Here is a 24,336-nt window from a genome sequence, read left to right as displayed (position 1 = left end):
AGAGTTGCATGGAGAGCTGCATAAAACTAGTCAATGGACTGATGACTCAAGCAACAACATATTCTGATGAGTTGGCAGAGAACAAACATAGCATCAATAGCTCCCCTGTCAGGCTTGAATCTAAACTGCTCCTTTCCTGTTACTACTCACTTTGCGCTCTTTCCCAGACTTTCATTGAATAGCTAATCAGTTTAACCCTCAGTAATAACTGCATGCTTAGCAATCCCCCATTCCTCTACCTAGCTTTATCTTTCTCTTGTGTAGAAGAGTCTGAGTTCAGTTGAAAATGTCTTTGTACAACACTTTACCATCTGTGCTCTTTATTGCTTTTGCTTGATACACATCCCTGCTATTCCTTTCCCACTGTTTTTCTATCTTGAGTGTCTTTGTTATGACCTCTTCTGACTCCAGGTAGGGTTGCCATATTCTGAAATCCCAAAATGAGGACACCCTCAATAGGATTGATGAACACGCTCTTAGGACTGCTGAATGAAACATTATTAGTTCAATTTTATTTTGTCAAATTAGTCACTTTACTTGATGAACTTGCACCCCTAACACAGCCTGCGCAGTGGCCTCCACAGTATGCACTAGCCAGCGTCTTGGTAGGTGTGCTAGGTACCAACTGATGAGCCCAGCCTAGCACATGGGGGTGAAAGACTGGCAACCAGGAATTAGTTAGCTGGAAAATTTATAGTGTCCAATAACGGACCATTTACATTGGTATTATAAATTTACTCATTCAGAACAAATATTTCAGATTCCCTATGGGAATCAACATCTATATCACATGCCACTTAGTCAAGCAGCTCCTCTCCTTTCTCCCAAGTCTTCCCAGCCCAAACTTTGCTACATTTTTGTAACGCTACACTTTTGTAGGAAATCATCCAAAACAAACAATTATTTCTTACGCTGTCCTTTCTTGATTATCCCATCTTCTTAAAAATGTCATCTCACCTTCAAATTATACATTCATGGGTGATTGACTAAAGCAATAAATTTGAACTGTTGTTCGCTGTGAATATTTTTCAGACCTGAGTCAACAACTGAAACCTCTACTGAGGAAACATCACAACAACTCAGTGAAGAAGAACTGATTGCTGCTGTCAATGAATCTGCGGAGGAAGGTCTTGCTTTCTTCAGTAATCTTCTGGGATTAAACTTTGGAGGAGCAGAATTAGGAGCAAACGCAACTGAAACAGAAGAGACAAATAGCACCAGTGCTGTTACAGATCCAAACCAAACAACTCCAAGCTCAGAGCAGCAGAGAGCAGGTAGAAGTAAGCTTCTTGCATCACCTGCTTCTGCCAATCAGGTGATATAATGATGGGCAGAACTTCTTACCATAAGAGTTATTTTATTCCTCAAGGACTGATATTATTTATTTTTGCATTGTAGTTTAGGATTTAATTTATAGAACAAAGAACTTTGGTACTGTTCGACACAGTTCCAGAGTGAATGTAAAAGAACCTGTTGTGCATCTGTGATGTAAATATAGCACTTTAAAAAAAAGTATATTTATATTCAAGATGAGAAGTTTCTCTTCCTATCTACACATGATTCCTTGACCACTCACATGGAGAATGGTGAGTTCCAGTTCCTCCTCTCTTTCTGAAGTGTGGTCAATCAACAATGGATAACAGTAATATGATCACAACCACGCCAACTGGCTTAGGTGTTATGTTTGATCCTAGCTCACTCTTGTGATACTTGAAGGTGCTCAGATATGCCAGTCTTGTGTTCATAGATTTCCTGGCACATAAAAGAACAAAATTACTGACATGTCAACATCTTCTCAAACTGAAAAAGTAGTTAGTAGGACATAAAACCGACAACGTTACCAGTAATATCATACTTCAGATTTAGATATATGATAAATTTTTGCATGAATCTCTGAATCTATTTGCCTTACAGCAGATTTGAATTGAACATTTTTAAATTCAAAGCCACAATTCATTCAGTTCTGTCTGACTGCAAACTCGCGGAAGAATCGCCCTTGTCGCAGGAATCTTCTGGTTGATTTATTTCGTCTACAATAAATTCTGTTTATAAAATTTCACCCCAGTAATCATCTTAAAGATCTTGGATCTATCTGCAGTATTCCTGCCAACCCATGTGAGTGATGGAAGAGAATCCATAGAAGTTTGTGTCACTAAATTGCAAAAACATCATTATCCCGTGTGATTTTTGTGTTCTCCACAATTTCCCCGTTTATTTTGGCTGTCATATTCCCAGTGATTTTATGCTCTCCAAAAACTCTCTTTGTTTTGGTTTAAGCATAAATGTTTCACAACTATATACATGAAAAGAAATGTGGGATCTTTTGTGGCTGACATTACATCATCAGTACCAGTATAAACTTTCTGAGGACATTGTTGGTGATTATTATACTTGGGTGATGTAAGGCCAAGAAAATAAATTAATAGGAAATACATACAAGAGTGAGTCATATGAAAAACTTAGAGGTGTAATAAAAATTTCAAATTTCACAACACAGTTCTGTCTATTGGCAGAACTGCTGTAAAGGCTTTTAATGAATATTCTATAGGTGATAGCACCATGCAGACAAGGAACTACTGTCAAAGTACCAGTGCAACAATGGCCATCTCACTTCAGGCATGTTTAAGAAAAGAACTGCGGCCTGTTATTCACAATTTGAGTAGTGAAGGTCTTTAAAAGTAGGATAGATCACAATATGAAGATAAAGCTGGAATTTAAGATGACAAATTGGGGCAATAATTTGATTTTAGGAAGGGGAATTAGGGATTGGAATAACTTACCAAGGGAGATGTTCAATAAATTTCCAATTTCTTTGCAATAATTTAAGAAAAGGCTAGGAAAACAACAGATAGGGAATCTACCACATGGGTGATGCCCTAAATGCAGATCAGGATTGATTGATTGATTGATTGATTGATTGATTGATTGATTGATTGATTGATTGATTGATTGATTGATTGATTGATTGATTGATTGATTGATTGATTGATTGATTGATTGATTGATTGATTGATTGATTGATTGATTGATTGATTGATTGATTGAAATTTATTCACAAATGATGAAACAATATGGTGCCACATGTTCATCACAGTAGTAACATGAGAATGCTAAGACCTATCCTACCCATATAAGAGTTGCAACTATCCAAGACTTGCATTTTGAGTGTCTTTCACATCCATTGTATTCACCAGACCTTACCCCGTAGTCATTACCACATGTTTGGGCCACTCAAGGGGGCACTGGGAGGACTGGGAGGAAAGACATTTCATTCCAATGATGGAAAAGGATGAATTTAAGTTAAAGTATAAGATTTCCATCTATTCAAAACTACACATTATAATCTTATAGATTATTTAATCAACATTGTATTTAAAAGTGTACATATTTTGGCTCAATTAAGCCATCATCAGCACTGGGAAGATAATAAATGATTTTTACTTACTAAATAAAACATCCCATAACAATACAATTGATATGAAATGTTTTATTCAATAAGTAAAAACCATAACAATAACAATACAGAAACTTGAAAGGTAAATTTCATTTCTTGCACGGAAAAGGATTATGGCAGTGCACATGTGGCTGCATGGACAACAAAACTACCATTCATTTTTTTTCTTTTCTAGAGGAATCCATGTTCTTTTTAAGTGCTGGTGAACCTGCATTGAATAGAGACTACATAGAAAAATGATAGTTTTGTACCACTTTAGTTCAATAAAAGAAATTGAAAAAGAAAAGAATTTAAGACCAAAATATGGCTTCCGATTGAGATAGCTAGAAAAGGAAAAGGTGCGGTATCCAACTGATGAGCCCATGCTGCACTCTGGATGAATCACTGGTAACTTTTGACGATTGAGTTTCCTGAATTTTATTTCTAGCTATTTTAATCGGAAGCCATATTTTGGTCATGCTAGCCTGGGAGGGCAATATAGCAAGTGGAGATGTAATTCTCCCCTAGTACGTCGACATTGCATTGTGCTTATCACATGTATGGCTTGCAGTGGTGTTGCTACCGGCGTGCTAGCTGGCCAGTATCTTGGAAAAGGTGCGGTATCCAATGATGAGCCCATACTGCACTCTGGGAGAAACACTGGTAACTTTTGATGATTGAGTTTCCTGAATTTTATTTCCAAAAAGATTTAAGGTTTATATTTGACTTGCACCCCCATAGAATTTTTCTCTCCCTGTGGTAATCTATCTAGGAAGACTGACAATACCCTGTGTTGACTTTTGCTAACGTAACTGTGTATGTGGTTGAAGTTGTTAGTCCCTATTAAAAGATTTACAGAGTTCTGACAATCTGGTACTAGGGAGCTAACGGCTCTAGAAAACATGCAAAGGTGGTAGATATTTTCCACATTTATAGGCCATGGTGATATTGAATTAGCGGCTATCAGTATTTCACTAGAAATAGTGCCTGGCATTTTCAAAGGGTCTGCTCTCTGCAAAGGTGAATAATGGACTGCAGCTGTGGCTATTTGTTCCCAATATAAATGGCATTGCATGCTGTACTCTGTGCAATCCAGACTTTTACTGTGCTGAAGGGGTCAATGCTGATTGGTTGCCTATGGTGCAGGCGCGGCTCCATAATACGATCTGCAGAACAGAGGATAGAGGAAGACTGTCAAGGAAGTAGGAAACTACTATACAAAATAGTAAACAGTAAAAGAAATGAAAATATAAACATCTTGCACTGGAAACGGATGATGGTAGCTTTATACAAACAGAGGAAGGGATCAGGGATGAAATGAAGAAGTACTTCAACATGCTGTTAAATGGAGATGGGGGCAACACCACCACCAATTATTGAAGTGTAGATGAATCCAAAAACAACAAATACCCATTAACATGGCTTGCGGTAGAAAAAACACTAAGGAGCATGTGAAATGGGAAGTCCCCACGCTTTGATGATCTCAGCTCAGACATGATAAAGGCAGCTGGAATACCAGGCTTGAATTGGCTACATAGAGTGTTATCAGTAATTTGGGAAAGTAACAAAATTACAGAAGATTGGAGTAAAGGAGTCATCATCCCACTGCTCAAAAAGGGCAACCAACGGAAATGTGGAAATTACAGAGGCATCACGCTGTTGTCACACTCACTGAAGCTGCTGGAAAAGATCACAGAAACAAGACTTAGGAAGATAGTGGAACCTTTGCTTGAGAATTGCATTTGTGGACATTGAAAAAGCATATGATAGTGTTCCTCGAAACAAGATGTGGGAATGTCTGGAAGACCTAAAGGTGCCAAAGTACTTAATTGATAAAGTCAAGATGCTATACCAGAAGTGCTACAGCTGTGTCCAGATAGGCAACGGATGATCAAAATGGTTTGAAACAAAGAGAGGTGTCCAACAAGGAAGTGCTCTGTCACCACTCCTGTTCATAATAGTATGGACGCAGCTGTAGCCAGTTTCAGAGAAGGACAGGAATCTATGGGCGGATGACAAACATTTAGTTCTCCCATCATCACGCACAACTCCCAAAATGATCGCTAAAGATGCTTGAAGTTATCTGTGAAGGCAGAAAGCAGATTATTCATGGCATTTATAATCATGCTGGACTGATTACTGCATCATGACTATGCACCTGCACACACCTCACTCACCGTGGCACCAGCAAATTAATGTAGTATGTTGTTTGGTGGACTACCTTATAGACAGGTAAATAAGAAAGTCTGGAGATTGTTCAAGAGAGACTAAGCTTTCACGAGTTTAATGATCTGAAGTACATAAAATATGTCTTTCCAGTTTTCATGTTATATTTCATGTAATGTCATTTCAAAGATGAGATTGTTTAAGAAAAATCCTTGTTTGTTTTCTATAATGTTTAATCTGTTTGTTTGTTATTTTCATGCTTTCATTTAACATAAAATTCCATTAAATTCATTGTAAGTTCCTTCCGTTTTGTCACAATCTTTCAAATGTTCAATACCGTACCTTTTTCGACAGGTGTGCTAGGTACCAACTGATGAGCCCACCCTAGCACACGAGGGTGAAACGCTGGCAACCAAGAATGAGCTAGCTGGAAAATTTATAATGTCCAATAACGGACCATTTATATTGGTATTATAAATTTGCTCATTCAGGACAAATATTTCATATTCCCTATGGGAATCAACATCTATATCATCAAATACGACTCGTTAAAGCCCTATTCTTTTATTTAAGTAGGTAGTTATGTTTTCTTTCATACCCTATTGATCATTTGATGAAGTGACTACAGTAGACGTCTCACCCTTGAGATTAAGAAGAACTAGTGAGTACTTGCGATGCCGAGGTCCTGGAAGAAGATCGACAAATTAAGGGTGCAATATATCCCTCCACATAGAATTGGGCATTCTTCATAAAACAGGGCCAAATCATCATGTGCGACATACTTCGCACCAAGTAATGAATATCATTGTAGTTCTGTATTGAAGATGACTATACTTACAAGATTACTAATTTATTATTTAACCACATATTCAATACGTTTGGGTCTTATACAATTAGGATCTTGTCCTTATTTCATTATAAAAATATGAGACATGTTTCACCTTTCATAGAAGGCATCTTCAGTCATTATATCACCTCAAGATAAATCAGGCACCTGATAAAAAATTAAAATATAATTATTAAAATTTAACATTTACACACTTAAAAATAGGAACAGTTGAAAAGAAAAGTTGGATAACAATTTTGGTTTTATCTTGAATAACAACATATCAACTGTTAGCTATAAATAATTGATGGTTGTGTCAAAAGTACATAGCACAGTGCTTTCTAGTAGTAGTCTATCTTGATGTTTTTGTAATGTTACAATTTTTTAGAATGTTTATGAAAAGCATTGCAATGACATGGAATCAGTTAAGATCTTATTCAGAAATAATGTCATTAGAGTTGTGAAACCATCCGGTTGAAGTCTTTGGTTTGAGATTAAGATTTGTGATTATTATAAAACCAAAATTGTCATACAACTTTTCTTTTCAACTGTTCCTTTTGTAACTATAACCCCTCTCACTCTCCAATCGCCCGATCCTGATTGCACTACTGCGTATGGATGAGACTGCTAGGTATGCAATATCCACATAACAGGCTCCCAGCTGATGCTCATCTCCTGTGTAATGGCCCGTGTGCTAGCGTGAGGGTTATACCGGACAGCGTCCGTGTCTTCATCGTGATCAGACGCCACAGGATGATCTTGAACAGGCCGTGTTCTTCCCAGAAACACAATAGCCCACAGACCTCTTTCCACACTCTGAAATGTCATGTCTGTTGATTGTTGACTATCTAGATAGCGTTCTTGATACAGGTATTGTGCCTGGTATGCATTTTGTCTAGTTTCTCCAGAGGTGAGTAACATATCCAAGTAATTGTCGCTGGAATACATCACCAGGCAGTGAATAAGCTTTGTGTTGAAATGTGTTGTGACTTGCCTCGATGGAAGAGAGTTCGCGCAGCTACATACCTACTTGCCATCGTATGTTCGTATCATTCCAATGATTCACATTTTACCCTACCTGTGGTCTGTGAAGCTTGGAACATGTATGACGTAGCAAATTAGTTGCCCATATCGCAGGTACAGAACATCACCTCCTCATCCTCGTCCAGGTCAGCTCAATATCCTATGCCACGATACATACGGTCCATTACAGGGCCAAATAAACAAATCTGCCTGTGGATGCAATGAAGTATGCAAGCTTGCCACATCCCAGGCAACCGGCGACAAAGTCATTTTTAAAAAACTAAGTACTTGCTTTGGATTTGGCACTTCGAGCATCGCGCCCTACCAAGTGGGCTATTGCAAGGCTTGACATGCAGCACTCAGTTTCCAGTCTACACAATACCTGCTCCTGGTCTGGTCCTGTACTAAGGTACGTGTTCTTCATATCTTTGCTCGATTTACGGGTTTATTCGAGGTACCCATAATGAATTAATACTGGTGCTCTAGATTCCTGCTGTCTTCTAGCCTGCAAACGCACATCTCATTATATTACCCCGGTTTAGGGAGAGTGACCGATGCATTTCAGGATTATAGGAAAAGCAGCAAGATGAATAAAACTAAATTGCAAGGGGCTGGTGAACCACCCAGTATAAGAAAAAGTTACATATTACTGGTGGTACAGCTTATGCTAACAAATTAAGGGTGCAATATATCCCACCATATAGAATTGGCATAAGGAATGGCATTCCTTCATAAAACAGGGCCAAATAATCATATGCAAGGAGCAGTAGAGAAAAGAAGCATCCTTTACAATATTCCACTGTATTACTGTATATAAGAGAAAGTAATACTGTATATTACCAGAGGTACAGCTACCACCAGCACCACTTAGAGGTAGGAAAGTACCAAACCAATTAAAGGTTAACCACAAACAACCACTCTTAAATGAGTGTGTAAACAATACAGAGAAAAGCTTTATTGTTCTTTTCCATTTTTTAATGTTATAAACAATCAACACAGAGAGGTAAATGGGAGAAAATGCAATAAAATTACGTGCATTATGTGGAAGTAGATTTAACACTAAATCTGTCATTAAATACAAAATAATTGTCACCAATCCAGAGCATTTACCAAGCTTACATTCTGAAACTCCATCGTCGTAGGTGTGAAGAAGAATATGAAGACTTTTACATAGGAGTACTAGTGATTCTAGGTTGCGTGAGATGTTACTCTACCTGTGTTTCATTTTAGTCCAAGAACTATTTCAGTACCCTTATATTTTCTTGATTCTCAAACAGATATAATAAGCAATATGCCCTAATGCCAAAAGTTAAATTCGAAATATTCAACATGTACTTTATTCAAGTTTTCTCACAAGTTTGTAAGAAGTATCAGTCACTAAGTTAGTTTCATAACATATTTCATCTACTTTATTAACAGCTCTGTGTGCATTCAAAAATTGGTACATCCCAGTGGCAAAGTAAGAACAGGAATAAAGAGAAGATGGAACTCGAAATTGAAACACATGTGCACGTCATCTTCATATTTGATGTCAGAAAATCGGACACATAGTCCTAGAGCATCAGGTAACACAGGGATTCCAATGCAAAGAGGAGGAGGATCTCGTACTGGAAAGAAGAAAAGCAATGTTATCTTTCATTACATACATATTACTTATTCTGCATTCAAAGTAGCCAGAGCTATTTGAAGAAACAATAAAATTACTTACTAAACATACTTTCACTAATGCCCCAAAAATGCAATAACATGCTTCATAAAATTAAAGGTATGTTCTTTTACAGATGTTAGTTGTTCACTTTACCAGTCCTTAATTCTGATGCACAACAAGCAGCTACTATATAGATAGGCAAAGGAAATATACTGCCAACTATTTCTTAATAAAGCCTATGCCTAAATATACTGAGTAAGCTTAGGAACTCAAGTTAATGTTCTACATCAAGGTATAGAATTTCCTGTTACTCATGTCACTATCTGTAGATGTCTGTTATCCATCACTCGATGAAGAAGGGTGGGCAGAGACAAAATCTTACCTTACGTCCTGCAATGAAAGTATAAATCAACATCTGTGTTAATAGATACATATATAGAGGTGAAAGGGGACATGTTTAGTTGCCTGCTTCTTTCCACCTGGATAGCTGAGGCTAAAATCCTGATCTGATGTGGTGTCAGGAAGAGCATCCATCTTTAAATCCTGGTCAGAAATAGAAACTACTACTACTACTACTACTACTACTACTACTACTACTACTACTACTACTACTACTACTAGATGGTAATGCCATCTCTCTGGCCAGGGAGATGTGATATACTGAAGGAGATGTTCAGAGAAGGTGAGGGGGTTGGCGGTGGCCTATACTAGGAACTGTTCCGACATTTGCCATAGTGCAGGAGAATGGAAAACCAAGGGAAACAATCTCAGAATGGCCGACGGTGGGGACCGAACCCTTCCCTTCTCCCAAATGCAGAGGTGTAGAGTCACGGTGGAGTGTCGGCCACCCCTCCTCTGCTTGGTTAGTCGGTCGGAGGGCAGAGCTGTCAAACCACGGAACAGCCGTGGCCACCTGTAGACCAAAGCCCACTCTGCATCCAGAAACCAAAAATAAAATATCGTACAGTTTATGTAGGATATTCCATTATGGCAAACCACATTGCATACGAGTGTTAAGGTATTAATTCCAGTTGAGAACTGTTGGTAAATCTAAGACAGTGAATGCAAGTTGAATTATGAACCTTGAAATTTTCATCACCAAACACAAACAAAAAATAATTAAATCCTGGTTAGGGTTAAATCCTGGTCAGAAACAGAAAAGTGAGGATGAGTCCTGTGAGCCAAGAAATATCTGAGATAACCTGAAGAATGTGTTGGGGAGAGTGGAGGGCTCAGTAGCTTAATGATCGGACAAGTTGGCCGTGTGGTTAGGGGCGCGTGGCTGTGAGCTTGCATCCGGGAGATAGTGGGTTCGAATCCCACTATCGGCAGCCCTGAAGATGGTTTTCCATGGTTTCCCATTTTCACACCAGGCAAATGCTGGGGCTGTACCTTAATTAAGGCCACGGCCACTTCCTTCCAACTCCTAGGCCTTTCCTATCCCATCGTCGCCATAAGACCTATCTGTGTCGGTGCGACGTAAAGCCACTAGCAAAAAAAAAAAAAAAGTAGCTTAATGGGAAGTTTTTTTTCAATAACCCAGGTAATTACATATTTTTAGGGGTGCAGATATGAATTATTGCCGCCAGGATGGTGTAGCATAGTGGTAACATAACACTTCTTACTTAGAGGCCCTAGTTCGAATACTGACCAGTCTGAGGGCTTTAGTTCTGTACTGAAAACCAGAACAGGGGTCACTCAGTCTTGGGAAACAAATGGAAGAGCTGTCTGACATGACAGACAGTTGATCTGGTTACAAAAGCAATAATACAGCTGAGAATGTTGTAATCAAGTGATTGAACATCAAGAGCAGTGACATTATAACAAACTGGTGAACAATTTCAGACTTTTAAATTTCTCTTCCAAACATATATTAATATTACAATGCATCATTGTAATTTAGAATTAGTCATTTAGAAGTAGTGTTTTGATATTTTACGTGAACCAAGGTTCTTCAGCAGCTGAAGATGACGCACACATAGGATCGAAACTGCAATGTAAAAATATTATAAGTACTTTATAATAAATAATAGTATTAATTAGGTGGAAAGTTCCAGTCTTTATACTTGTGATCATGAGAATGCTGTCAGTGGCACTACAGTATCTCCAGGTTGCCTGGCTGGGCAGTAATTATCTTGGAGAACAAAAACCTTAAAGTAGGCTATATGTGCCACATGTAGAAAATGGATATAAGTTATAGCACGAGATGAAACATGCAGTTTTAGTATTTATTTATTTATTTATTTATTTATTTATTTATTTATTTATTTATTTATTTATTTATTTATTTATTTATTTATTTACTTATTTATTTATTTATTTATTTATTTATTTATTTATTTATTTATTTATTTATTTATTTATTTATTTAATCATTTATTTAATCCGTTTACCTTCCAAGGTTGGTTTTCCCCCGGAGTCAGCAAGGGACCCCATCTCTACCGCCTCAAGGGCAGTGAGACATTTGGTCGCTGTGATACAATTGAGAAGGAGGACCAGTACCTCTCCCAGGAGACCTCACCTGCTGTGCTAAACAGAGGCGTTTTGAGGTATGGGAAGATTGGAAGGGATGAGCAAGGAACGGGGAAGGAAGTGGCAGTGGCATTAAGTTAGGTACCATCCTGGTATTTACCTGGAGAAGAAGTGGGAAACCACACAAAACCACTTCGAGGATAGTTGAGGTGGAAATCGAACCCACCTCTACTCAGTTGACTTCCCAAGCCTGAGTGGACCCAGTTCCAGCCTTCGTACCACTTTTCAAATTTCGTGGCAGAGCCAGAAATCGAACCCGGACCTCCAGGCGTGGCAGCTAATCACACTAACCACTACACCACAGATGTGGACAATAATAATAATAATAATAATAATAATAATAATAATAATAATAATAATAATAATAATAATAATAATAATAATAATAATAATAATCAGACACTATAACATGGTTATAAAATGAGAGTGACTTAAAGTTCAGAATGTCTGATACTGAATAAGAAAGGAGAAATGAGAAATGAATGAGCTAGAAAAGAAAGAAAGAAAAAAATCTTGAGAAAGATCTTAGGACCCAAAAAAAGAAAGGATAGTACATGGAGGAATAGGAGAAATGAAGATCTATACTGACAGACAGAGAAGATCACAGACACCATACGTAAGAGGAGACTGAAGTTTTATGGGCACCTCACAAGAATGAATGAGAGCCGACTAACAAAGAAAATGGGTAGAAGAAACCAGCGTGGCATTGTTGCAGTGTTGCACAACTCCCAATAATTTTACACTTCATTTTTCGTCTTTTCTTTTAGTGTTTTAGTTTAATAAACCTAACATATATTCTAAACATGTTAAAATCAACCATCTTTGATCGTTCGCTACACGAACACTTTGTAACGGACCAATAAATCCTTCTGGCTTCAAATCAAATTCAGGGGTTTTGCTTTCCTACGGCAACTCCCTAGCGGACAGCGCGGCGCAAGGTACCTCGCCAGGGACGAGCCTAAGCCTGCATAGCATCAAATAGCATGCTCACCAGTGTCGGTCTCAAGGAGTTGCACGATACTAACAAGTTCCCTATCGTGAAACAGTTCCAAATGTTCCCGTTAAATTGCGCTACTCTGCGGAGATCACTTCATTCCTACTTTCTCTCGCAAAGATAATTTCATTTCCATTTTTTAAATTTACAATTTTTGCTTTACGTTGGCGACGATGGGATAGCAAAGGGCTAGGAGTTGGAAGGAAGCGACCGTGGCTTTACTTAACGCACAGCCACAGCATATGCCTGGTGTGAAAATGGGAAACCACAGAAAGCCATCTTCAGGGCTTCCGACAGTGGTGTTCGAACCAACTATTCCCCGAATGCAAGCTCACAGCTACGCGACCCTAACCGCGTGGCCAACTTGCTGGGTGATTTATTTTCCAAGCCATACCAGACCACCCACAATATTACCAACATCTTGCTTCAATGAAAAACAGGAGGGCAAAGTTCCAATTCAAGTGAGTCAAGGGTAACTGTGCAAAGCTGAGTGGCTAGGATGGGTTGAGGCACTGGCCTTCTGACTCCAACATGACAGGTTTGATCCTGGCTCAGTCCGGTGGTATTTGAAGGTGCTCAAATACGTCAGCCTCGTGTCGGTAGATTTACTGGCACGTAAAAGAACTCCTGCAGGACTAAATTCCGGTACCTTCGCATCTCCGAAAACCGTAAAAAGTAGTTAGTGGGACGTAAAGCCAATAACATTATTATTAAGTGTAACTGTAGTTATGGTGTGTAATTAACCTCTTATTTCCTGGGTTGTAATTGCCAGATGTATTACAGTTTTAGTAGGAATGTAACTCATTACTTAACGATAATAGAGTTCGTTGTTATTTCTGAAAGCTATAAAAACGTGACACTGAAAGGTAGCTGTGTTTGGTGATAGCCAAGGAAGGGGAATTGCGGGAGTGATTAACGACGAGAATATAGCAGCAACCGGAGAAATATATCCAGGAGCTTCTATCAGCAGGGTTGTGGAAAACGTAGAAGCAGCAACTAGGAACTTCGGGAGCGGCGATGCAGTGCTTATCATCGGTGGGACAAACGACGTAGCTCGCGACGACGCCAAGAATGTAAGATCACAACTTAAACATACACTAGGGAAGCTGACCCACACTAACGTTTTTGTAGTGAACGTGCCCCACAGGCATGATTTGAGTAGAGATTCGTGTGTGAACATTGAAGTGGACAAGGTCAATACAGATATTGTTAAAATTTGTAAACATTTTCGGAATACTCAGGTTATTGAATGCAGCAGCTTTGAGAGATACTGTTATACAAAACATGGCCTCCATCTAAACAATTCAGGTAAACGAAAGATAGGAAATATTGTTCTAGATTTTATTAATCTTAAGATATGTACTGTAAAACAGGCAACTCCCTTGAGTTATAATACTGACCAGGAAAACTAGTAGAAAGAGCCAGCTATACTTTAAGCTGGCTCAGTCAACTAGAAAAAGAAACTCAGGATAGTAAGGAATTTCAAGTTACCCAATTGCAACAGTCAAGTTTTAGGGAGGAAGGGGGTCTGAGATTGCTCTTGGTAAACTGTCAAAGTGTAGTAAATAAACAATTAAAATTCGGTACATTGATGGAATCTTATGAGACTGATGTGGTGATAGGAGTGGAATCGTGGTTGAAAGAAGGGGTGGGTAATAGAGAAGTATTTCCAGAAGGGTACACAGTCTATCGTAGAGACCGAGGAGATAAAAAGGGAGGGGGGGTGTTTATTCTGGTGAAGGAAACTTACTGTTCACATGAATGGTTTACCGATGAAAGGGATGAAATATTAGGGATAAAATTAGTTTGTGATAATATGAAGGAGGTGGGAATTATAGGAACATACAGGCCTGGAAGAGAGGCAAGAGACATGGAAATCTTTGAAAAAATAATAGATTATACTTGTAAAAACAATAATAATGATATGGTAATAATTGGGGGAGATCCTAATTTGCCTGAAGTTGAATGGAAAGGAGCTGCAAGTGAAGCCCATGAACAGAAACTGGCAAATAAGTTAATTTGGGAGGGAGGATTTACACAAGTAGTACAAGAACCGACTCGTCTCAATAACTTACTAGATGTATTCTTGGTTAAACCATGGGAAATTGTTGATAAAACTGAGGTAATTGAAGGAATAGGAGACCATAAGGCTGTAATAATGGATGTAGGACTCGTACCAAAAAGGCTTAATAAGAGGGTTACACAAGACAAGAAATTGTACAGAAAAACTAAAGTTGATGAATTTGGGACTTACCTTAACTCACAATTCAGTTGTTGGATAAGTGAAGGGAGTAACGTGGATACACTTTGGGCTAAATTTAAAGGAATTATTTGGGAAGGAGAGAAGAGATTTGTACCTGTTAAGAAGGGTAAAATGACCTCAGACCCTGTTTATTATACAAGGGAAATAAGAAAATTAAAAAGAAAATGTAGAATAGTAAACAGGAAAATCAAAGAGGGTAGGGAGAGTAGAGAAACTAGAAAACAGCTAATGAGGGAACTGAATAGAGTGAAAAAGGAAGCAAAAGAGAATTATATGAATGGCATACTTCAAGAGGGTAATGACCACAAAGGGAAATGGAAAAAGCTGTATTCATATATCAGGAATCAAAAAGGAAAAGGAATACAAATTCCTACAATGGTGGGAGAAGGGGGTGAACACTATTTAACAGATACTGAGAAAGCAAACCTATTTAGTAGGGAATTTAGAGATTCAGTAGATGATTGTCAAGAGTTGGAAACTGAAACAGAAGATAGAGAGGGAGAGAGACAGAGGGAAACAAGAAGCTTCTCATTCACAAACGAAGATATTTTCAGAGAAATCCAACTGCTTCAGCAAGGAAAAGCAGCAGGGAGTGATCAAATTACTGGGGAGGTATTAAAGACAATGGGGTGGTACATAGTGCCTTATTTAAAATTTCTCTTTGACTATGTCATAAATAATAGTGTAATACCAAAGGAATGGAAGGAATCTATAATAATACCAATTTATAAAGGAAAGGGTGATAAAAGGAAACCAGAGAACTACAGACCAATCAGCCTGACCAGTATAGTTTGTAAAATTCTGGAGAGTTTAATATCGAAGTACATCAGAGGGATATGTGATGATAAAAATTGGTTCATGAGGAGCCAGTATGGATTTAGAAAGAAATTTTCTTGTGAGGCACAACTGGTGGGATTTCAGCAGGACATATCAGATCAGTTGGATTCAGGAGGTCAGTTAGATTGCATAGCCATAGATCTTTCCAAAGCCTTTGATAGAGTGGAACATGGAATATTATTAAAGAAATTGGAGGGAATAGGATTGGACGTAAGGGTTACACGTTGGATAAAAGCATTTCTAAATTCAAGGGTTCAGAAAGTCAAAGTAGGAAATAATGTATCTCAGGAAGAGAAAGTTTGGAAGGGAATTGCACAGGGTAGTATAATCGGTCCGTTACTTTTCTTAATATACGCAAATGATTTAGGGAACAATGTAACATCAAAAATAAGATTGTATGCAGATGACATAATTGTTTATAGAGAAATAAACAACATTGAGGATTGTTCAGAATTACAAAGGGACCTTGAAAGTATCCAACAATGGGTTGAAGAAAATAATATGAAGGTTAATGGAGGCAAATCAACTGTTACAACTTTTACAAACAGGAGCTTTAAAACTGAATTTGAATATACTTTGGATGAGGTAGTTATCCCAAAAGATGGCAAGTGCAAATACTTAGGTGTGAGATTTGAAAGTAATTTGCACTGGAAGGGTCATATTGATGACATTGTTGGGAAAGCATACAGATCATTACATGTCATAATGAGGCTACTTAAAGGATGCAACAAAGAATTAAAAGAAAAAAGTTACTTGAGTATGGTTCGTCCATTATTGGAATATGCAAACAGTGTTTGGGATCCTCACCAAGAATACCTAATAAAAGAAATAGATAGTGTGCAGAGGAAAGCAGCAAGATTTGTAACAGGGGATTTCAGGAGAAAGAGTAGTGTATCAGAAATGTTAAAGGAACTTGGGTGGGAAACTTTAAGTAAGAGAAGGGAGAAAACTAGACTTACAGGATTATATAGAGCCTATACAGGAGAAGAAGCATGGGGAGATATCCGTGAGAGGCTTCAGTTGGAAAATAATTATATCGGCAGGACTGACCACAAATATAAAATTAGAAGGAATTTTAGCAGAAGCGATTGGGGTAAATTTTCATTCATTGGGAAGGGTGTGAAGGAGTGGAACAGTTTACCAGGGGTAGTGTTTGATCCTTTTCCAAAATCTGTACAGATATTCAAGAAGAGAATAAACAGCAACAGAGAAAATAAATGAAATGTTAGAGGGCATTCGACCAGTGCAGGTTATTGTATATAAAAAAATGTGTGTGAATAAATTAATTCCATCCCCTGGTCTAAGGAGTTTGGACAGCCAAAGTAGGGGACTGCCTGTAGGGGTGAAGTACAGTGGGGACTTCGAGGGCCCTGGGACCGCTACGGTAGCTGTGAAGGCCCTTCAGGAACTCTGAAAAGTGGTGGCAAAAGGGGCTCTGGTTAAGACGCAGCAGGTCGTTATGCTACTTAGGATCCAGAACGGGTAAAAAAAAAAAAAAAAAAAAAGTAAATAAATAAATAAATGCAATGTAAATATTAATGTTATACCAGTTGTATAGTATCATTTGAAGTAATTCCACATACTGTATATCAGTTGACTATATTTGTAAGTAGGACAGGATATATTATAAGTAGAATTTTGTAAACAATATAAATTTATTAAGGATGAGCTGTGTGTTTAATAGAAAACATTGTTAGCGTAAATTGTATAATATTGTATTATAGGAAAAATTTTCTTCTCTTGTTAATTTAATATTTAGTGCTTGACAATAATGTATTTTAGTGTACCATTTGCCACCGAGGTAGACACCTCATTTGCAAATAAAGAGATTTTGATTTTGATTTGATTTTGATTTTGGTGCAACACCCAGCATCAGATACCACCAGCCACCTCTAGAAGAAACAAGAAAATACATGGAGGAAGTTGGCTTCACTCCAGAAGAAAATTTTAACAAATATATGTTTTCAGATAAAATTGATCAATTCAAGGTGTTCCAGGAAAAACAAAATGAAAAGTCCAATAACATGTGGTCAGAGGAGAGGAGAAGGAACCACAGCGAAATAATGAAGAAGTTCTGGGAGAAGAAAGAAGAAGAATAACAGATTTATTAGTCATCTAGAATATTTTAGGGTACTCAACAAGCTTGCAGTAGACTATAGAATTCGAGCACTGGTAGTGATTCTTTATAGGCCTAATATTATTGCCATAATAAATACCCAACTCATCTAGGAAAAAAATAAAGTGTTGAACTTACATGAGACAGTTTCGTTAAACAAAGACTTTTCATCCCAGGTTAGAGCTGCACTAATTCCAACATCCTGGGAGAGGTAGACGACAGCCAGGCAAGCTGAAACAAACACATTCATATTTACCACCAACATGCAATGGGAATCAGGTTACATGGCGTATCTTTTAATCTTACTATATTACTTCTTCATCTGTTTACCCTCCAGGGTCAGTTTTTCCCTCGGACTCAGTGAGGGGTCCCACTTCTACCACCTCAAGTGCAGTGTCCTTGAGCTTCAGACTCCGGGTCGGGGGATACAACTGAGGAGGATGACCAGTACCTTGCCCACCTGCTATGCTGAACAGGGTCCTTGTGGCGGATAGGAACTTTGGAAGGGATAGACAAGGAAGAGGGAAGGAAGCGTCCGTGGCCTTAAGTTAGGTACCATCCCGGCATTTGCCTGGAGGTGAAGTGGGAAACCACGGAAAACCACTTCCAGGATGGCTGAGGAGAGAAACGAGCCCCCCTCTACTCAGTTGACCTCCCGAGGCTGAGTGGACCCCGTTCTAGCCCTCATACCACTTTTCAAATTTTGTGGCAGAGCCGGGAATCGAACCCGGTCCTCCCGGGGGTGGCACCTAATCACACTAACCACTACACCACAGAGGCGGACTACTATATTACTACGTGATAAAATAATTATGTTGTATTTTATTGCAAACATGAGAGCAGATCATATTCAACAGTCTTAAATAAATAAATAAATAAATAAATAAATAAATAAATAAATAAATAAATAAATAAATAAATAATCATACCCTTGTGGCAGATTACCTATCAATTGTTTACCTAGTTTTTTCTTAAATGATTTCAAAGAACTTGGAAATTTATTGAGCATTTCCCTCGAAACATTATTCCATTTCTAATTCCTCTTCCTATAAATGACTATTTGCCCCAATTTGTCCTCTTGAATTCAAACTTTATCTTCATCTTCTTTATTACATTTTAAAGCTCCACTCAAGCTTATTCGTCTACCAATGTCATTCCATGCCACTACTCTTTCGTCGGAAAACACCCAGAATGAAACGTACTGCTTTATTTTGGATCTTTTCCAGTTCTCGTATCAAGTAATCCTGGTGAGCGTCCCATACACTGGAATGACAATTTAATAGAGGTCTTACCAGAGATACGCCCTCTCCCTTACATCCTTACTACAACACCTTAAATTTATATAAATAAAGTTGTAGAGGGTCCGCTGTCTTTAATTTCATTTGTTTTGACAATTTTTAGACATTTATCCATTTTAGGACAACTCAAGACCGTGTCAGTGGTTTTTATTTTTCGTATCTGTTTGTCTGAAACCATCAAAGCGAAACGTCTAAATATATCTTTTTTTTTTTTTGCTAGTTGTTTTACGTCGCACCGACACAGAGAGGTCTTACGGCGACGATGGGACAGGAAAGGGCTAGGAGTGGGAAGGAAGCGGCCTTGGCCTTAATTAAGGTACAGCCCCAGCATTTGCCTGGTGTGAAAATGGGAAACCACGGAAAACCATCTTCAGGGCTGCCGATAGTGGGATTTGAACCTACTATCTCCCGGATGCAAGCTCACAGCCGCGTGCCTCTACGTGCACGGCCAACTCGCCCGGTGAATATATCTTGATTAAACTTCATATTTAGAGTATACACTTCTACCTGCACATTAGATATGCATATAATTTAAAAATCACTGAATAGATTCTAGGTTTATAGGAAAACCAGAACAGTTTTCTTCCATTTACTCTTATACTATTGATTTTCTGTAAAATCCGTGGACTATTTGTGAAACGCCCCTTCATTTTTAGCAACTTTTGTTGTGTACATAATTTTGCTTACCAGTATTCTTGAGATGATGGAGAAAATTACTATTTTCTGCAGCTTTCATGCTCTACATTGACTGACCGACAGACCGACAATGAACCTACCGGTTACCATGGCAACGTCTATGGCTGCTTGCCAGCAGGGAAGTAATGAATGCCATTTTTGTCATCATACCTGTAAACTCGTGGTTGTTCCTTGGGTAGGAAGCGAGACGTAAGTCAAGTTGGCATTCTATTGGATATTAAAATGCGGAATACCGTCGTAGGTTACAATCGTCCTCGAATAGCACTAAGGGGGGACTGTTAATATTTCAACAGTACCGCGGAGTGTAGCGACAAGAAATCTGGTGTACCCAATTGAAAGTTGAGTAAACGCCAGAATGTAGGCCTATAATGAAACTTATGTGGCCCCTAATTGGCTGATTGGTTAATAATAATAGTAGTAATAATAATAATAATAATAATAATAATAATAATAATAATGTTACTATATTTACGTCCCACTAACTACTATCGACGGCTTTCCGAGAGGCCGAGGTGCCGAAATTTTGTCCCGCAGTAGTTCTTTTACGTACCAGAAAATCTACCGACATGAGGCTTGCATATTTCAGCACTTTCAAATACTGACTAAGCCAGGATCGAACCTGCACAGAACTAAATTCTACCAACTGAATTATAAGTCATTGTACTCATATTTCTTAGTAAATGACTTGGCAACACAGCGCACATCCCTCACTAAAGTGATACTCTCATAATACGCGACACTGAGCGAGATATCGAGGGACAGCTACTGGAGCTCACTCTAGCGGATAGACCTGAACAGTACTGATTCTCTCATAAGAGCACGTGTATTTTTGTGTGAAGTTTTTGGTGTTATTTATGCGTTTTCAGTGAGTTGACATAAATAAATAGTAGTGTGTGTCATTCCTTGATATCTCCTCTCAACATAAGGGGAAAGGTATGTGCTGTGTTTGGCTGCAGTAATTACGAAGTAGAGAAAAATGCGTGGTCGTTCTTCAGGTTCCCTCGTGACAAGAACATGTAAGTAATATTGTGTTTGCATATATATTCTTCCAGTGACAGAGATTTTTATAGTACTTCATAATCGTCTGACCTGCTCGACCCATATTTTAATTGGCATAAAATGTAATACGCATATTTTATTCTATAGTGCAGCAGTTAACCTTCAATACCGATGTGTTGTTGTAGGTGTGATCTGTGAGTTTTGAAATGTTACAGAAGTGATTTGGATAAGGTGTACAAGAAAGAAGGGACGTTACGCTTATATATTGATATTTTTACGCTTACGCTTATATAAGAATTATAAGATCTGTTCAGATCATTTCCAGGCCAGCGACTTTAAAAATCCTCGACTATACAGCCAAGGGTATGTTACATTTTTACTCTAATTGTACGTAAATATTCCTCAAAGCATCACTATCGACAACATTTTCATACTTTTCTTTCTTTTATCCCTCTTCTCGGATTAAAGCCGGGATTTTATAGATTTTCTTTCTGTTAGTAGGCTTCATGTTAAGACGAAAATTGTCCAGCTATTAAATGTTAATTCTTTGCATCGTATGTGTAAGGAATGTGCCGATATTTTTATTGACAAATGTCTTAATGTGATGATACAATGTTTTTAAATGAGGAAAAAAGACAAATCCAACCGTAAGAGTTCACGCAGGAATCCTAAAGCTAAAAAAGTAATGCATAAATGAAATAAATGCATAAATGAAAGCCATTTCACAGCAGTCCATTTCACACCTTGTTTATATGTCTAATTTCAGTCTTTGAATAATAACCTTTTAAATAATTCTTCATTCATTTATCCAGAATTGCTTTAGCAACTTCGAAGTTAATATCTCAATAACACTTTCTTTCTAGACGTTTATCCATTTCCGTTGATATTTGAATTTAGCGCGATTTGTTCAGGTCAAGTCACTAGGAGCGCCACTGTCGAATTGTCTCCCATTTTAGCAAGGCTAAATCCGTAAGTGTCGCGTATTATCTCTACTGTATTTGATACTCTCCTCCACATTTCAGTAATGACTCCAATCGAGCACACGTTGAGAAGGAGCTAGATAAATAAGTTCACTCTATCGGACCTGGTGTTACCGAGCTCGATAGCTGTAGTCGCTTAAGTGCGGCCAGTATCCAGTATTCGGGAGATAGTAGGTTCAAACCCCACTGTCGGCAGCCCTGAAAATGGTTTTCCGTGGTTTCCCATTTTCACACCAGGCAAATGCTGGGGCTGTACCTTAATTAAGGCCACGGCCGCTTCCTTCCCACTCCTAGCCATAAGACCTATCTGTGTCGGTGCGACGTAAAGCAACTAGCAAAAAAAAAAAAAGGGGGGGACCTGGTGTTTACAGTAGGTTTTCGATAGTTCGCTGTGTCGAGCGCGGAGTTCATTCGACCACTTTGCACGGTGGCAGCAATAGCCCCAGTGGAGAGCTGGGAAAGAAGCGTGCCTTCAGTCAACGCATGAGGCGTTCTCTCGGGGTAAATGGAGCAAGAGACTTACCCTTGGATATCTGGGTTGAAAGGGTTCATGGTGAAGTCAACTATTATTACCTCACACAGCTTCTAACAGGACATGGATATTTTCGGAAATTCCTGCATAGGGTGCGTGGAGCGAGTAATGCAGCATGCGCATACTGTGACGACATGGATGATGTACTTCAGACCGTCTTTGTGTGCGGCCATTGGATGATAAAGAGAAGATGTGTGGAAACTGAATTGGGAGAACTGACGCCAGATAATATCATTTCTGTGATGCTACGGAACCAGGAATCCTGGGATCGGGTGGCAGTGTATGTGGAGGTGGAGGATGTCCTTCGTCAGAAGAAGAGGGATTTGAAAACGTACGAACGCCCGTAAAGGAGAAATGAAGAAAGAAGTAAGCACGACATCACCTTGAAGTAATGCGAGAGTGGTTCTGGGGTGATGATACACATCGTGGGAAAAGGATGCGTGGTTTTTAGTGGGTAAGAATCCTAAATGGTTAGCGTGTTGGCCTACGGTCACAGGGGTAGGGTCGGGAATTTTAACCATCATTGGTTAATTCCGCTGGCACGAGGGCTGGGTGCATGTGTTTTCTTCATCATCATTTCATCTTCATTACGATGCGCAGATCGCCTACGGGAGTCAAATCAAAAGACCTGCACCTGGCGAGCCGAACATGTCACCGGCCGCCACCGCTCGGGACTGACACCGTAAGACTGATTGAGTATCGCCTGCTTCGGTAGTTAAATAGGCCAGCAGACTATCATCATAGTTTCCTCTTCCAGATATTCTGCATTAATTGTTCATTGTTAATTAGCATTCAGTTTCCTGTAGGAACGTCATTATCGCGAACCTCAACAATTCGCCGGCGCTATTGTTTTCCTCATTGCTGACCCGTCCAAATTGTCGCTGCCCGCCAGTATTGTCTTCAACCACCGGTCCCGCACAGTCTCGGCCTTCATTGTCATAATAATAATAATAATAATAATAATAATAATAATAATAATAATAATAATAATAATAATAATAATAATACACTGAGTATAATAGCGTGTGGCCTCCGAGGAGGCCTGGTGCAGGTCTGTGAAGTCGACACCAATGATGTGAATGGTAAATAGGAATAGTAATGAAAACATTTCCGTGACTTAGTTCTTATTCCACACACCATGAACTCCACAAGAACCGCTAGGTGATTGGTAAATAATGTTGCAAGTACAAATACAGTACCGGTAGGTCCTACAGTTATTTTGTAATAAATGTCATATTTATTAGGGAAGATGAAGTGCCATTAGATCTGGTACAAGAACCTCGGACATATTCTCTTCGAGTCAGGTGAGCCGACCCTGAGTGAGCTCGGGAGTGCCCGTTTATGGGTAGGCTACATATACGGCCAGAAAAGAAGAAGAAATCAGATTTATCATTTTAGTTTGACTAGAAATGATCATATACCGAAAAAATGGAACATTCCTTCATCATTAGTTTGATGGGTACTTGTTTTGATTTTCTTTTCAGTACAACTACATTTACTTAATTGTTTTAAATTTATAAGGCGTCAACTAGAAAGACCTGCACTAGGCCTCTCCGGAGGCCACGCGCCAATATTATTGTTTTTAATTTACAAGTACAGTATTTACTTTTCCTTTCATGAATGTTGATGGACTTTATAGTTTCATAGTACTGTACACCTGCGATGTGTCTGACGGGTTCATAAAATCTACCAAAAACTTACCTATTTAATACTGTGAAAGTGCTAGCGAATTCAACAGTGATAGGAGCTAGGTTTCGTTTGCATACGTCACAGTCAAGTGAGGGAACGAACACATTCGGCACGGCAGAGGAGCGACATTCTATTGTGAGAATGAAGTTCTCCTCATACCATTCAATGAATTGTTGATTGGAGCATATCATTTTTTAAACACAGACTATAATCGCAAGAAAAACCGATCTTTTAAAATATTCAGGTTTGATTTACTCTGCGCTCGATATTAATAGGCATCCAGGCATGGTTTTACTTTTCTATA

At 38.6% G+C, this 24,336-nt stretch overlaps 1 protein-coding gene across 1 annotated transcript in view; it reads left to right on the top strand.

The window, feature by feature from the left end:
• Positions 1–1,418, top strand: part of LOC136872727 (uncharacterized) — a 43,392-nt gene extending 41,974 nt beyond the window's left edge. The window contains exon 5 of the mRNA XM_067146554.2: positions 1,033–1,418. Coding sequence (XP_067002655.2) covers positions 1,033–1,324 — 292 coding nt within the window. The 3' untranslated portion in view covers positions 1,325–1,418. The remainder of the gene's footprint in view (positions 1–1,032) is intronic.
• Positions 1,419–24,336: the final 22,918 nt, after the last annotated feature.

The sequence above is a fragment of the Anabrus simplex genome, chromosome 4, assembly GCF_040414725.1.
Source record: "Anabrus simplex isolate iqAnaSimp1 chromosome 4, ASM4041472v1, whole genome shotgun sequence".
Lineage (NCBI taxonomy): Eukaryota > Metazoa > Arthropoda > Insecta > Orthoptera > Tettigoniidae > Anabrus > Anabrus simplex.
Note: the sequence above shows the minus strand (reverse complement) of the source record. Positions and strands in the feature narration are given on the sequence as shown.